Source organism: Canis lupus, chromosome 25, assembly GCF_011100685.1.
Source record: "Canis lupus familiaris isolate Mischka breed German Shepherd chromosome 25, alternate assembly UU_Cfam_GSD_1.0, whole genome shotgun sequence".
In the NCBI taxonomy this organism is placed as follows: domain Eukaryota; kingdom Metazoa; phylum Chordata; class Mammalia; order Carnivora; family Canidae; genus Canis; species Canis lupus.
In genome coordinates, this window is record NC_049246.1 from 512,090 (window position 1) to 529,371 (window position 17,282).

Genomic DNA, 17,282 nt, shown 5'->3' on the forward strand with positions numbered 1-17,282 from the left:
GTATTGGTATATGCCATAATATGATATATAGAAAATGCTTCACCAGGGTACCTGAATGGCTCTGTCACTTAATTGTCTGACTCTTGGTTTCAGTTCAGGTCATGATCTTAGGGTTGGGGGATCAAGCACAACATTAGTGCTTGATCACTTAATGTGAATCTGCTTAGAATTCTCTCCCTTTCCCTCTGTCTCACTTTCTGCCTCTCCCTCTGCTCACACATGCATGCACTCTCTCTCTAAAATAAATAAAATCTTAAAAAAAAGAAAATCCTCACCAAAAAACATCCAGAACTGATAATTTAGTAAAGTCACAGAATACCAAATTAATATACATAGACCTGTTGTCTTTCTCTACACTAATAATGAAGTAGCAGAAAGAGAAGTTAAAAAAAAAACAGTCCCATTGTTAAAATTTTAAATTGTTAAAATGTCCATGCTACCCAAAATGGTCCACAGATTTAATGCAACTCTATCAAAAAACCAATAATATTTTTCAAAGAAATAGAATAATCCTAAAATGTGTATGGAACCACAGAAGACCCCAAATAGACAAAGAAATTTTGACAAAGAAAAACAAAGCTGGAAATATCACAATCCCAAATTTCAAGATATACTAGAAAGTTGTAGTAACCACAAAAATAGACACACCAATGGACTGTCAGAAAAAATAGATACATCAGTGGAACAGAATAATGAGCCCAAAATAAACCTATGCTTTTATGGCTAATTATAACAAAGGAGGCAAGAATATACAATGGGAAAAAGCATCTCTCTAACAAATGGTGTTGGGAAAACTGGACTGCTACATGCAAAAGAGTGAAACTGAGCCACTTTCTTACACCATACAAATTCAGAGTGGATTAAAGACCTAAATGTGAGACCTAAAACCATAAACTGATAGAAGAGACCATAGAGCATAATTTCTTTAACATGGCTATAGCAATGTTTTTCTACATATGTCTCCTAAGGTGCGGGAAACAAAATCAAAATTAAACTATTGAGACTGAACCAAAATAAAAAGCTTTTGCACAATGAAGAAAACCATCAACCAAATAAAAAGACAACCTATTGAATGGAGAGGATATTTGTAAATGATATATTTGATAAAGAGTTAATATCCAAAATATATAAAGAACATATACAACTCAACACCAAAAAACAATCAGATTAAAAATTGGACAGAAGACTTGAATAGACATTTTTTCAATAAAAGACATACACGTGGCCAACAGACACATGAAAAGATTCTCAACATCGCTAATCATCAAGGACATATGAATCAAAACCACAATGACTTCACACTTGTCAGAATGGCTAGAATCAAGAACACAAGAAACAAGTGTGATGAGGAATTCGAGAAAAAGGAACCCTTGTACATTGTTGGTGGAAATGCAAATTGCTGCAGGCACTGTGGAAAATAGTATAGGGTTTCCTCACAAAAATTAAAAATAGAATTACAATATGATTCAGTAATTCCACTACTGGTTATTTGCCCAAAGAATATGAAAACACTAATTTGAAAAGATATATACACCCCTATGTTTATTGCAACATTATTTACAATAGCCAATATATGGAAGCAACTCGAGTGTCCATTAATAGGTAAATGGATAAAGAAGAGGTAGTATATATGTGTATGTATATTTATGTATAATGGAATGTTATTCAGCCATGAAAAAGAATGAAATCTTGCCATTTGAACATCCATGAATGGCCCTACAGGGTATATTTTTAATTGCAATAAGTCAATCAGAGAAAGACAAATACCATATGATTTCATACATATATGCAATTTAAGAAACAGAACAAACAAACAAAAGGACAGAAAACTAGACTCCTAAATACGGAGAACTGGTGGTTGCCAGAGGGGAAGTGGAGCGGGGAATTGGTGAAATAGAAAAAGAAAATTAATAGTACATTCACCTTGATGAGCACTGAGTAGTGTATAGACTTTTTTGAATCATTATATTGTACACCTGAAACTAATAGAGTACTTATGTTAATTATACTTGAATAAATAAATAAAGTGCCCAGAGTTGAACTCTGATGGCCATAAAGACCTATTAAGTCCCACTAGTTTTTAAAGCCAAATGTTATGAGGTCTTGTCTTCTCAGTGCAGCTCCCTTGTGCCTGCTGTGGCGTCTGAGCCTCTTGCTTCTTCATGCTTGGGGGTTTGGTTGTGATTAGTCTTACTGGGGGTTTGGTTCTCAACTGTGCCTCCACCTTACCTACCCTTTTCAATGTGGCCTCTCTACTGTACAAAGTCTGTTCTGCCAGTCTTTAGGTCCTTTTCAGAATTCGTTGCCCTGATGTGGCTGTTATCTTGGTGTGGCTGTGGGACAAAGTGAGCTCAGGATCCTCCTACTCTGCCATCTTCCCAGCAACAAAAAACAACCAGCATAGAATCTTTACCCTCCTTTTGCTCATGTAGTATATACCATGTTGAATGATTTGAAAATACTGAACCATCCTTGCATCCCTCTAATAAGTCCTACTGATCATGGTAAATGATCCTTTTAATGTATTGTAAGAGTGTAGTTTGCTAATATTTTGTTGAGGGTTTTTATATCATTGGGAATGTTGGCCTGTAGTTCTAATTCTTTTTTAAATTTTTTCTATTTATTCATGAGAGACACACAGAGAGAGGCAGAGACACAGGCAGAGAGAGAAGCAGGCTCCACAGGGAGCCCGACACGGGACTAGATCCTGGGACTCCAGGATCACACCCCGGGCTAAAGGCAGGAGCCCAACTGCTAAGCCACCCAGGCATCCCTCTAATTTTTTTATAGTGACTTTAGTCTGGTTTTGGAATGGGTAATGCTGGCCTTATAGAATATATTTGGAAGTTTTTCATTCCCCTTCTGTTTCTAGGGATAGTTGGAGGAGAATAGGTACTAACTTTTCTTTAAATGTTTAGTAGAATTCATCTGTGATTCCATTTGGTCCAGGGCTTTAGTTTGTTGGGTGTTGTTTGATTACCAATTTAGTTTCATTACTAGTAATTTATCTGTTCAGATTTCCTGTTTCTTCCTGACCCAATGTTAGAAACATCAGCTTTCTTTTGGAATAAGAATAATCTTCCTTTCAGATTGTTATGATTATGATCAAAACAGAAGGGAGATGAGCCTATCAGAAAAAAGGGTGAGGGACCTTGAAATGAGCAATATTTTGTCTAGCGCACCATTCTGGGATTATCCCTTCTTCTCATGGTCTGCAAGTTCTTTATTACTCTGTAATTTGTAGAAAACTAATAATACTGTAAATAATATCTGAACATAAAAATACAAATTAGTTTTGTCTAGTGGAAAGCAATTGATTATTGAGCCACTTTGTATCTCTTTGTAAACTCATGTCATCAGCCCTTATCCCCCTATAGACATGCAGTACTTTTTTTAAATTGAAGTATAACTAACATACATTAGCTTATATTAGCTTCAGGTATATGATATTATGATTCAACAATTTTATACATTACTCAGTATTCATCAAGATAAGCATATTCTTTAATCCCTTTTATTTCACCAATCGCCCCACCCACCTCCCTTCTGGCAGACTCCAGTTTGTTCTCTGTATTTAAGAATCCTGATTTTTTTATCTTTTTTTAATTTTCTTAAATTCCATATATGAGTGGAAACATGATATTTGTCTCTCTTATTTCACTTAGCTTTATATCCTCTAGGTCCATCCATATTGTTGCAAATGGCAAGATTTAATTCTCTTTTACAGCTGAGCAATATTCCATTGTGTATGTATACTATTCACCTATCAATAGACACTTGGATTGCCTCCATATATTGGCTACTATAAATAATGCTGCAATAAATATAGGGGTGTATATATCTTTTCAAAGTAGTGTTTTCATATTCTTTGGGTAAATACCTAGTAGTAAAATTACTGGACCACATGGTAATTCTATTTCTAATTTTGTGAGGAGCCTCATAGTGTTTTCCCTGGTGACTTGTATACTTTACTTTGAACCAGCTGTAACATTTTACTGATTTTTATGAATGAGTTAAATAAAATTTATGACATGTATTTTAAAAATGCAAGGTACAGGACAGTGCTATGGTATGCAACAATTTCTGTAAAACAGAAGTGCAGAATACTATATATTCATATTTGTGTGTACATATATAAAAAAATACCAGAGAATGTATATATTCATATTTGATTCGATGTGCATAAAAACAATCATATTTATGCATTTGGAACTGGAGAAATAAACAGGTGGGGATGGTTGAGGAGATTCTTCATTTTATAAATATATTTTAAAAGTTTTAAATGTGAGCACTAAGCTTATAAATCACTGCCCTTTCCTGTCATGTGATAAGTATTTGAATTAATTTAGAGGTACATTTCACTGATTCCTGGTAGACATCAGGGGAAAGGAGTTCTGCAACTGGAATGAGATGGAAGAAGTAGGCTAAGAAATGATGATGCTTTTTTTATATAATAAATTTATTTTTTATTGGTGTTCAATTTGCCAACATACAGAATAACACCCAGTGCTCATCCCGTCAAGTGCCCCCCTCAGTGCCCGTCACCCAGTCACCCCCACACCCCGCCCTCCTCCCCTTCCAGCACCCCTAGTTCGTTTCCCAGAGTTAGCAGTCTTTATGTTCTGTCTCCCTTTCTGATATTTCCCACACATTTCTTCTCCCTTCCCTTATATTCCCTTTCACTATTATTTATATTCCCCAAACGAATGAGAACATACAATGTTTGTCCTTCGCTAATTGACGTACTTCACTCAGCATAATACCCTCCAGTTCCATCCACGTTGAAGCAAATGGTGGGTATTTGTCGTTTCTAATGGCTGAGGAATATTCCGTTGTATACATAAACCACATCTTCTTTATCCATTCATCTTTCGATGGACACTGAGGCTCCTTCCACAGTTTGGCTATTGTGGACATTGCTGCTAGAAACATCGGGGTGTAGGTGTCCCGGCGTTTCACTGCATCTGTATCTTTGGGGTAAATCCCCAGCAGTGCAATTGCTGGGTCGTAGGGCGGGTCTATTTTTAACTCTTTGAGGAACCTCCACACAGTTTTCCAGAGTGGCTGCACCAGTTCACATTCCCACCAACAGTGCAGGAGGGTTCCCTTTTCTCCGCATCCTCTCCAACATTTGTGGTTTCCTGCCTTGTTAATTTTCCCCATTCTCACTGGTGTGAGGTGGGATCTCATTGTGGTTTTGATTTGTATTTCCCTGATGGCAAGTGATGCAGAGCATTTTCTCATATGCATCTTGGCCATGTCTATGTCTTCCTCTGTGAGATTTCTGTTCATGTCTTTTGCCCATTTCATGATTGGATTGTTTGTTTCTTTGCTGTTGAGTTTAATAAGTTCTTTATACATCTTGGAAACTAGCCCTTTATCTGATATGTCATTTGCAAATATCTTCTCCCATTCTGGAGGTTGTCTTTTAGTTTTGTTGACTGTATCCTTTGCTGTGCAAAAGCTTCTTATCTGGATGAAGTCCCAATAATTCATTTTTGCTTTTGTTTCTCTTGCCTTCATGGATGTATCTTGCAAGAAGTTACTGTGGCCGAGTTCAAAAAGGGTGTTGCCTGTGTTCTCCTCTAGGATTGTGATGGAATCTTGCCTCACATTTAGATCTTTCATCCATTTTGAGTTTATCTTTGTGTCTGGTGCAAGAGAGTGGTCTAGTTTCATTCTTCTGCATGTGGATGTCCAATTTTCCCAGCACCGTTTATTGAAGAGACTGTCTTTCTTCCAGTGGATAGTCTTTCCTCCTTTATCGAATATTAGTTGACCATAAAGTTCAGGGTCCACTTCTGGATTCTCTATTCTGTCCCATTGATCTATGTGTCTGTTTTTGTGCCAGTACCACACTGTCTTGATGACCACAGCTTTGTAGTACAACCTGAAATCTGGCATTGTGATACCCCCAGCTATGGTTTTCTTTTTTAATATTCCCCTGACTATTCAGGGTCTTTTCTGATTCCACACAAATCTTAAAATAATTCGTTCTAACTCTCTGAAGAAAGTCCATGGTATTTTGATAGGATTGCATTAAAGGTGTAAATTCCCCTGGGTAACATTGTCATTTCACAATATTAATTCTGCCAATCCATGAGCATGGAATATTTCTCCATCTCTTTGAGTCTTCCTCAATTTCTTTCAGAAGTGTTCTATAGTTTTTAGGGTACAGATCCTTTACCTCTTTGGTTAGGTTTATTCCTAGGTATCTTATGCTTTTGGGTGCAATTGTAAATGGGATTGACTCCTTAATTTCTCTTTCTTCAGCCTCATTGTTAGTGTATAGAAATGCCTTTGATTTCTGGGCATTGATTTTGTGTCCTGCAATGCTACCAAATTGCTGTATGAGTTCTAGCAATCTTGGGGTAGAGGCTTTTGGGTTTTCTATGTAGAGTATCATGTCATCAACGAAGAGGGAGAGTTTGACTTCTTCTTTGCCAATTTGAATGCCTTTAATGTCTTTTTGTTGTCTGATTGCTGAGGCTAGGACTTCCAGTACTATGTTGAATAGCAGTGGTGAGAGTGGACATCCCTGTCTTGTTCCTGATCTTAGGGGAAAGGCTCCCAGTGCTTCCCCATTGAGAATGATATTTGCTCTGGGCTTTTCGTAGATGGCTTTTAAGATGTCGAGGAATGTTCCCTCTATCCCTACACTCTGAAGAGTTTTGATCAGGAATGGATGCTGTATTTTGTCAAATGCTTTCTCTGCATCTAATGAGAGGATCATATGGTTCTTGGTTTTTCTCTTGCTGATATGATGAATCACATTGATTGTTTTACGAGTGTTGAACCAGCCTTGTGTCCTGGGGATAAATCCTACTTGGTCCTGGTGAATAATTTTCTTAATGTACTTTGGATCCTATTGGCTAGTATCTTGTTGAGAATTTTTGCATCCATCTTCATCAGGGATATTGGTCTGTAATTCTCTTTTTTGGTGGGGTCTTTGTCTGGTTTGGAATTAAGGTGATGCTGGCCTCATAGAACGAATTTGGAAGTGCTCCATCTCTTTCTATCTTTCCAAACAGCTTTAGTAGAATAGGCATGATTTCTTTTTAAACGTTTGCTAGAATTCCTCTGGGAAGCCATCTGGCCCTGGACTCTTGTGTCTTGGGAGGTTTTTGATGACTGCTTCAATTTCCTCCCTGGTTATTGGCCTATTCAGGTTTTCTATTTCTTCCTGTTCCAGTTTTGGTAGTTTGTGGCTTTCCAGGAATGCGTCCATTTCTTCTAGATTGCCTAATTTATTGGCATATAGCTGTTCATAATATGTTTTTAAAATCGTTTGTATTTCCTTGGTGTTGGTAGTGATCTCTCCTTTCTCATTCATGATTTTATTAATTTGAGTCTTCTCTCTCTTCTTTTTAATAAGGCTGGCTAATGGTTTATCTATCTTATTAATTCTTTCAAAGAACCAACTCCTGGTTCTGTTGATCTGTTCCACAGTTCTTCTGGTCTCGATTTCGTTGAGTTCTGCTCGAATTTTAATTAACTCTCTTCTTCTGCTGGGTGTAGGATCTATCTGCTGTTTTTTCTCTAGCTCCTTTATGTGTAAGGTTAGCTTTTGTATTTGAGTTCTTTCCAGTCTTTGAATGGCTGCTTGTATTGCGATGTATTTCCCCCTTAGGACTGCTTTGGCTGCATCCCAAAGATTTTGAACGGTTGTATCTTCATTCTCATTAGTTTCCATGAATCTTTTTAATTCTTCCTTAATTTCCTGGTTGACCCTTTCATCTTTTAGCAGGATGGTCCTTAACCTCCACGTGTTTGAGGTCCTTCCAAACTTCTTGTTGTGATTTAGTTCTAATTTCAAGGCATTATGATCTGAGAATATGCAGGGGGCGATCCCAATCTTTTGGTATCGGTTCAGACCTGATTTGTGACCCAGTATGTGGTCTATTCTGGAGAAAGTTCCATGTGCGCTTGAGAAGAATGTGTATTCAGTTGAGTTTGGATGTAAAGTTCTGTAGATATCTGTGAAATCCATCTGGTCCAGTGTATCATTTAAAGCTCTCATTTCTTTGGAGATGTTGTGCTTAGAAGACCTATCGAGGGTAGAAAGAGCTAGATTGAAGTCACCAAGTATAAGTGTATTATTATCTAAGTATTTCTTCACTTTGGTTATTAATTGATTTAAATATTTGGCAGCTCCCACATTCGGGGCATATATATTAAGGAATGTTAAGTCCTCTTGTTGGATAGATCCTTTAAGTATGAGATAGTGTCCCTCTTCATCTCTCACTACAGTCTTCGGGGTAAATTTTAGTTTATCTGATATAAGGATGGCTACCCGTGCTTTCTTTTGAGGACCATTTGAATGGTAAATGGTTCTCCAACCTTTTATTTTCAGGCTGCTGGTGTCCTTCTGTCTAAAATGAGTCTCTTGTAGACAGCAAATAGATGGGTCCTGCTTTTTTATCCAGTCTGAAACCCTGGGCCTTTTGATGGGGTCATTAAGCCCGTTCACGTTCAGAGTTACTATTGAGAGATATGAGTTTAGTGTCATCATGATATCTATTCAGTCCCTGTTTTTGTGGATTGTTCCACTGAACTTCTTCTTAAAGGGGAATTTTAAGAGTCCCCCTTAAAATTTCTTGCAGAGCTGGTTTGGTGGTCACATATTCTTTCAGCTCCTGCCTGTCTTGGAAGCTCTTTATCTCTCCTTCCATTTTGAATGAGAGCCTTGCTGGATAAAGTATTCTTGGTTGCATGTTCTTCTCATTTAGGACCCTGAATATATCGTGCCAGCCCTTTCTGGCCTGCCAGGTCTCTGTGGAGAGGTCTGCTGTTACCCTAATACTCCTCCCCATAAAAGTCAGGGATTTCTTGTCTCTTGCTGCTTTAAAGATCTTCTCTTTATCTTTGGAATTTGCAAACTTCACTATTAAATGTCGAGGTGTTCAACGGTTTTTATTGATTTTAGGGGGGGATCTCTCTATTTCCTGCATCTGAATGCCTGTTTCCCTTACCAGATTAGGAAAGTTTTCAGCTAGGATTTGTTCATATACATATTCTGGCCCTCTGGCCCTTTCGGCGCCCTCAGGAACCCCAATTAAACGTAGGTTTTTCTTCCTCAGGCTGTCGTTTATTTCCCTTAATCTATCCTCATGGTCTTTTAATTGTCTGTCTCTTTTTTCCTCAGTTTCCCTCTTTGCCATCAACTTGTTTTCTATGTCACTCACTCATTCTTCCACCTCGTTAACCCTCGTCGTTAGGACTTCTAGTTTGGATTGTATCTCATTCAATTGATTTTTAATTTCTGCCTGATTGGATCTAAATTCTGCTGCCATGAAGTCTCTTGAGTCCTTTATGCTTTTTTTCTAGAGCCACCAGCAGCTGTATAATAGTGCTTCTGAATTGGCTTTCTGACATTGAATTGTAATCCAGATTTTGTAACTCTGTGGGAGAGAGGACTGTTTCTGATTCTTTCTTTTGAGGTAAGGTTTTACTTCTAGTCATTTTGCTCAGTGCAGAGTGGCCAAAATCAAGTTGTATTGGGCAAAGGAGAAAAAAAGAGGAGAGAAAGAAGGAAAGAGAAAAAGAAAAAAGAAAAAAGGAAGAAAAAAGAAAAAAAAAGAAGAAAAAGAGAAAGAAAAAGAAAGAAAGGGGAAGAAAAGGGTGGGGGAAGCAAACAGAAATGAAAAAACAAAACAAAACAAAACAAAAAAACACGGGGAGTATCTTCTGATTCTGTGTACTTTAAGTCCCTTGGCTCCCCCTGGAAATTGTCCTTCTAGCTGGTCTTCTGGGGGAGGGGCCTGCTGTGCTGATTTTCAGGTGTGAGCACTTGGGGGAGCTGCTGTGCCCCTGCCTGGTGCAGGGCTCAGTGGGGTTGTTTACCCCGTGAGGCCCCAGGAGGAACAGCCCCAGTGGCGGGGCCAGCTCTGCAGCCCTGGAGTCAGCCCCCGCAGTAGCTCCGGAGCTCTCTGTCTGCAGGGCCTGGAGGCTCCGGGCGGGGCCGCTGATCTGCTCAGCTCGGGGCAGGAGCGTCCTCGCTGTCCTGGGCCCTCCCGGCCTCTGCCTGTCCCGGGGGGAGGCCGGATCCTGGGCCCTGTCCCGCGCCCTGTGCTAGGGGCCTGCGCTGGTGAATTCGCGCCTCCGCCCCGCAGCCCCCTCCGCGGAGCCGCCCCCGAGCCCCCCGGAGCTGCTCCCGCCCCGCAGCCCCCTCCGCGGAGCCGCCCCCGAGCCCCCGAGCCGCTCCGGGTCCCGCCGTGCGCGCTGCAGCCCTTAGGGAGCTCGGCGCACTCTCCCGGGGCGCAGGTGCCTGTTAGTGTCCCCGGGAGCCCGAGGGCACCCCCGCCCTCCTGGGTCCTGCTCCAACTCCCCGCGAGCCCCTTTCCGCCCGGGAAGGTCGGTGCAGCTCCTGCTTCTCGGGGACGGGGCTCTCCTGTCCTGGGGACACTCGCCCCGGCCTCAGCCCGGCTCCTCGCGGGCCCCTCCCCCTTGGAGGCCTTTTGTTTCTTTCTTTTTCCACGTCTTCCTACCTTGATAGAAGCGCGAACTCTTCTCACTGTAGCGTTCCAGCTGTTCTCTCTTTAAATCTCGGGCCGAATTCATAGATTTTCAGGATGATTTGAAGGTTATCTAGGTAAGTTGGTGGGGACAGGTGGCCTGGGGACCCTCCTCTCCCGCCGTCTTGCCCCTCCTCTGAGAAATGATGATGCTTAAGACAAATTACTAATGTGGTGTTAGTGAAAACAATGAAAACATGAACATCAAGAATGATTAATATATGACTTTGTTAGAATGTCTTTTTAGTTCTGTACCTTTACTTCTGTGTATATTTTTCACATGCATGGTTAAAAGGTAAGCAATACGAAATTAATTGAAGGCTTGAGAAACCAGCCCTTTTAGGAACTACTAAAAGAAGGGGGTCATTTGAATTGAATAAAGAGCAAGAAACCATTTGTCTGTAGATGTATCCTGAACGCCACAGGAATGTTTAGATTACAGCTGTCCAATATTTCCATAGAGATTGATTGCTCTAGGAACTGAAGTTAGATGAAGCAAGAGGAATTTAGACTATTTATTATTGAGAAACATTATCAGATGTCTGAAGCAAGTAACACATTAGCAGGAAATGTTGCAAGTTACCTTCCCTGATTTTTTTTTTCTAGAAAGTTGAAGAAATGAGATTCTAAGTCTTCGAAGCTGAACTATGTCTTTTTCTGCCCCCCAGCCTTATGAGTTGTGCTTTAGGAGACAAAGTTGGGCTCAAAGCTTTGTCTTTTGAAGATGGAATCCAAGCAAGACCTAAATGATTCATTATTGACACACTGTTAGCTGGAATAGTTTCCTCTTTTTAATCCATAATGTTAATTGGTGATACATTTGTTCTTTGCTCTAACTAGCCTAACTTTATTTTCTTCAGGTGTTGGAAAAGGCAATGGAAATGATCTAAAAGTACAAGTAATAATGCAGCACAAGATCATCTTTTTCTGTTCTGCTTCTAAAAACTGTCAGGTAACAGCATGTAACCTGAAAATTCTGGTATTTTTAAAATTTTACTTAAATTCAATTAATAAACATATAATGTATTATTGATTTCAGAGGTAGAGATCAGTGATTCATGAGTCTTATGTAATACCTGGTGCTCATTACATCACCTGCCCTCCTTAATGCCCATCATCCAGTTACCCTATCCCCCCTACTCCCTCCCCTCCAGCGACCCTCAGTTTCCTATAGATTGTCTCTTATGGTTTGTCTCCCTCTCTGATTTCATCTTATTTTATTTTTTCCTTTCTTCCCCTATGATCCTCTGTTTTGTTTCTTAAATTCCACATGAGTGAGATCATAATTCTCTGACTTATTCCACTTAGCATAATACCCTCTAGTTCCATCCACATCATTGTAAATGGCAAGATCTCATTTTTGGATGGCTCAGTAGTCCATTATATGTAAATATATAAACATATATAAATACATAAATATATATACCACATCTTCTTTATCCATTCACTGTCAATGAACATCTGGGCTCTTTCCATTGTTTGCCTATTATGGACGTTCCTGCTATAAACATTGGGGTGCAGGTGCCCCTTTGGATCACTACATTTATATCTTTGGGGTAAATCCCTAGTAGTACAATTGCTGGGTCATAGGGTAGCTCTATTTTCAACTCTTTGAGGAAACCTCCATACTGTTTTCCAGAGTGGCTGCACCAGCTTACATTCCCCTAGTGTTTGTTTTAAATCTCAATGTCAAATCAGCATGTTGACTTCCCCAAACCATCAGTCATCACAAAGAAAGACCATGTTGTTTTCTGGTTACCATCCAACTTGGTGTCCTTGAGCAAGTCAGAGCTCAAACTCATTATTCAAAATCGTTTTTCAGGGCATTTTCCAGAATATGTTTTCAGTTCAGAGTATTGCTTTGCCTGTCACTTTTCCATACATGCCAAGCATGTCCCCAGGAATCTATCTGAATTTTAAATTCATGCATCTGGTGATTTTTAGCCATGTCGTCTTCTTCTTGGTTATTTTATAATATGGCACTGATTCTAAAATTTTAGTGTGCATGTGAATCACCTAGGAGCTCATAAAGATGCAGATACCTAGATTGTACCCCAAAAATATATTCAGGAAATCTGGAATGGGGCCCAGAAATATCTAGAGTTAGCAATGTCCCAAGTGATTCTACCTCAGATGTCCTATGGGACTGCACTGTGAGAAATCATGCAAGGGTGGTCAGACGGGGGATGTATTTCTTTGCCCAAAGCAATGGGTCCTGATAGTCTTGTTTTCTTTTCTTTCTACTTGAAGAAGTACCTTAGACTACCCACCTTTTCTGAAGTAATAAGAAACCTTCCTGGGTCTCAGAAATATAAACTCTCAAAATTCTCTCTCAGGGTTTTGTCTCTCTTCTTTCTCCAACACCACTCCTTCACCTTTACCCAACTGAAGGCACTCACCCAGACCTGATTGACTTTCTGTTCTTATCTCTACAAATACTCTACTCTTGGTTTTGCTCATCCATTCCCCTGCTTTAAAGCTATTTTTTTTCTCTCACTCTGCACACATTTATGAGCACCCACCACCTGGCAGGTAGACAGCCTCTACTCCCACAATGCTACCACATTTGTTGATCCAAATGTGTCAAATGAGCTTTTCCTCGGCTTCTGCAAATGACACCAGAGTTCTCTCACTCAGGCCTTAAAAGGTAGTAGTATCTTTGATTCTTTCTTTGCTGTGCCCCTCGCCCCCCGCGTCCCCCACCCCCAGTCCAGTCAGTCACCAATTCCTGTTGATTATATCTTTGGAATCTCTCTTCACTTTCTCCATTCCTTTCTGTTCCCATTGCCCCTGCCTAGTCCGGCAGCTCATCTGCTCATTGCCAAATTTCTACAATGCTCTCCCTCCTTCCCTTTCTTCTCATACAGTACAGTACAGAGAGTCCTAAAATATGCAAGTATTTCTCTGCTCTTACTGTAGAGCAGAAGACACTCTGTGTGCCTGTAGTCAAAGCTGGTTAGGATCTTCAGCTCTGTGTATTTATAAAATAAAGATCAAATCTCAAGTGTTATGAGTATTAGATAACATACGTGAAGTTGCTTTGTGAGCTATAAAACACTGAAGAAGTGTTACATGTGGAAATTTTCAGGCCACTTTGTCACCAGGAAATGCCCCCACCATCGCCACCACATGCTTCAACAACTTACTTCCCTGGCTCTTGAACCTTTATGATATAGCCCTATCAGATCTGAGACCTGAGCGAATTTCCATCAGTAATTTGACCTGCAGATTCCATTCAAAGTGGTTGAGTACCTTCTGACCCTTGGAACACAACACTTTCATTTCTGTTTCATGTGTTTGCTGGTTTTTCCTCTCCCTACCCCACACCACACTGTCTGCACTGGATGCTCTCTTCAGCGCTCATGATACAAATCCATGCCCAGCTGTTTCCATGCCTCTGTGAAACCTTCTTATTCTATGCTTCCTGTTAACCTCCCCAAAGCACACACACCAGTCTTCATCATCCAGCTTGACATGTAATTTATGCCATTCTAATTGTTTATGTAAATAGCTCCCTGAAGCATACCAGAGTTTGCACTTTCTTTTGTATTTTACACAGGGCCTAGCACAGACTTTTCTCATTGTGCATGCCATTATTATACCAGGGTAAATCGGTAACAAAGAAATACTCAGTATAGCTTCAAAGTCCTTCATTCCAGAAACTTGGCCAATCTTTGGTCACTCCATCCAGTGGTCGGCTATGGACAAGGCCTATGATCCCAAAAGCAAACACCTTTTTGATAAAACATGACCAATTAGGTATTACTTCTTAAATGTGAATGCCAGCTTTAAAACTGAGCTCTGTGTCCCAGCATATGAAAATCAAATGACACACATTCAACAGTAATGTTTACTAAAACTCTAATAGAAAACCAAATACTTCACTTTTCAACAGTGCATTACCATAACCTCCAAGAATATTGGCCTTTTAAAAGTGTAAACAGTATTGCAACTTTACAGAAATGATTCACATTTATTTATATGGGTAGTGACTGGGCTTGAAGACCAAGCATACTTGGTAAATCCAGAAGCCTTGATAAGCAGACTGAACTTCACTGTTATTCTTCTACTGGGTAGGGTTATAGTTCTGAATTCCATGTGATTATTCACAGATATTTCATGATGTTGAAACAGACAGTGTAATAATTCAGCTATCCAACTGCCCACCTCTGTATGACGATGTCAAAGTGCAATTTTTCTCTTCTTCGGTGAGTAATCAAGAAAGAACCTATGCCAGTATTCTCATCTGGACTTTTGAATGATTCTGATTTAGGATTTCCTTTGCTACAATTCTCAGCAAGGAATATGATAGGAAATATCAACCCCTGGCCAGGGAGGGGGAGAAAAACAGGTCAGGTCTGTAACAGTTTATAAAAAGAACACAGGTAAAGAGTTTTTGGTTTAGTTTTTTCTAAGTTCTATACAACTTACATCATATTTTCAAATAAGAAAAAAACCAAGGCATATCTACTGCATAGCAGTGATCACATTTTTGTTTTGTATCTTTAAAACACATGCTCCCCACAATTTTTTTTTAAAGATTTTATTTATTCATGAAAGACACAGAAAGAGAGGCAGAGGCACAGGCAGAGAAGCAGGCTCCATGCAAGAAGCCCAATGCGGAACTTGATCCCAGGACCCCAGGATCATGCCCTGAGCCAAAGGCAGATGCCCAACCGCTGAGCCACCCAGGCGTCCCTGCTCCCATAATTTATAAAGACTTTAAAATGAGGGAGATTTGACTTTCCTTTGAGTTGATAATAGTATTTTAATCCAATATTTAACTTACGAAAAGAATGTTTGCCATTGTCCTTACTCTGAATAACATGAGTAATTTCCCCTGAGCAGTCACAAAGTATACAAGTGTTATTCTGTATATAACAAATTTCTAGGCCTTAGTGGTTGTTTTTCTATTAAAATCATCAAGCAGAACTGCCTACAATTAACGAGGTTGATCAATTTAAAGTTTGTATCCCTTGCCCTCCTTCACCACCTGCTTGCTCCATGGTGAGAGCATCTGTTCCATAGTGAAATGTTATGTCATACCGGATGGCCATCCTTTGATTACTGAAGCCAGTCTGAACTCTCTCAATCAGTGGTCTCTAAGCAGCAGCACCAGTACAAGAAGTACTGGTCCAGGCAGTGTTGCTAATTTTGTGATTTTTAGGGGCCATGAAATGAAAACACTTTCAGAATATGTAGGTATTCTTATTTAAATACTGACAGTTATCAATGTAGCTGTTCCTTGTGGAAGTGGACGATCTCTTTGAGCATAAATGGGCATCAGTCTCTGGTCGACACTGTAAACTAGGAGACTACTGACTATTTCCTTAAATTTTGATAGAAAGAGCAAGAGAAAGAACCAGGCATTTCTTAAAGCCTCCTCTGCTGTGTCATGAAAGATTACAGACTATTAAATGCTACACATTTAATGGCTCTAGTTGATCGACAAATACAGAATTTTAACCCCTTTGTTATTTTTCATAGTAGAAATGATACTAAAAAAATTTTTTTTTTTAATTTTAGGATCTTCCTAAATACTATGACAACTGCCCATTTTTCTTTTGGTTCCACACATCTTTTATACAAAATAACAGGTATGGCTCTGATACAATCCAGTAGAAACCCCTTAATCTCCAAGGTCTGTGTAAGGCATAATGGCAATCCTATGCTCAATTTACAGAAACCAAGAAATCCTCAAGTCCCCCATTCTTCATTGTCTTTTTCCTCTGAATCTGGTCATGTAAAACATGGGCTATTCTTAAGAACCACTGTTGCATGATCCTCAAGGCCCATGCCATGGACTGTCGCATAAGTTAAAACATAATCTAATCAGATCTTGAGTATGGTAATAAATCCCTCCCATGCAAGTTTAATATGAGTCTGCTCAGTCACTCTGACTACAGCAGGTTCTCTGTATGTTAATTTACTGACCATCCACCAAATTCTATGCCAAAAAGTCAGGCATCCTCAAGGAAGGCTTCAGCTAGTTTAAAGGTGGTATGTAGATCTAGAGTGGCAGAAATTTATGACACAATAAGCATCAATGAAGACAGCTTCAAGAGAATCCTAGTATCCCAGTTAAAAATGATTTTCTAGTGGCTAAATTGGGAAACCATTTTTTAAAAAGTAATAACTACTATTCCAAGGAAACTTCTTCCCTATCTGGAAACTCATTCCTGAGTCTAGAGGGTCTCTAGAATTCTAGTACTTTAAGGAGTATTCTTTGGCACTGAGAATTTGAGATGTATTGGTATCACCCCAATACATCTCATGTATCATCCAATACAAAAAAGGAAAAATATCCAAAGAAATGAGTTTTGAAGTAGTTGTGATTGTATGTGGCATGAATTAATAGTTCTCATTATATACAACCCTAGTCTTTTCTTCAAATCTGAACATCTCACCATACCTCATATTCAGTAAGGCAATAATAAATGGAACATCTGGTCTACATACTTACAATACACATATTTCATGGGTAGAGAAACTTTGGCTTTGATGGAAAATTTTTAACAATTTTTCCCGGGGTGTATATAAACTTTTACTCATAACATGGATGAAGTCCCTCAGGTAGAACTTCATCTGGTGCTGCTCCTCCAGAGTAGTTCTTGGTAAGGGGTACAGTTTTTTCCTTTATAACCCCACAATCATATTGGAGAGGCAGCCCATTAGGATCACTTTTCTCCTCACTTTCACAGGTTTCTAATTTTCCCTACTACTAGGGAGAACAGTTTTATTTGTTCCACAGAGGTTAATAAGTCAAAA

The 17,282-nt window shown here is 39.5% G+C and overlaps 1 protein-coding gene across 13 annotated transcripts in view; it reads left to right on the top strand.

The window, feature by feature from the left end:
* The window catches only part of LOC606856 (phosphatidylinositol 3,4,5-trisphosphate 3-phosphatase TPTE2), a 160,403-nt gene that overhangs the window by 136,997 nt on the left and 6,124 nt on the right, over positions 1-17,282 (top strand). For all 13 annotated transcript variants that reach the window (XM_038573132.1, XM_038573133.1, XM_038573137.1 and 10 more), the window contains 3 exons: positions 11,375-11,466; positions 14,627-14,722; positions 16,041-16,111. In XM_038573132.1, coding sequence (XP_038429060.1) covers positions 11,375-11,466; positions 14,627-14,722; positions 16,041-16,111 — 259 coding nt within the window. The remainder of the gene's footprint in view (positions 1-11,374; positions 11,467-14,626; positions 14,723-16,040; positions 16,112-17,282) is intronic.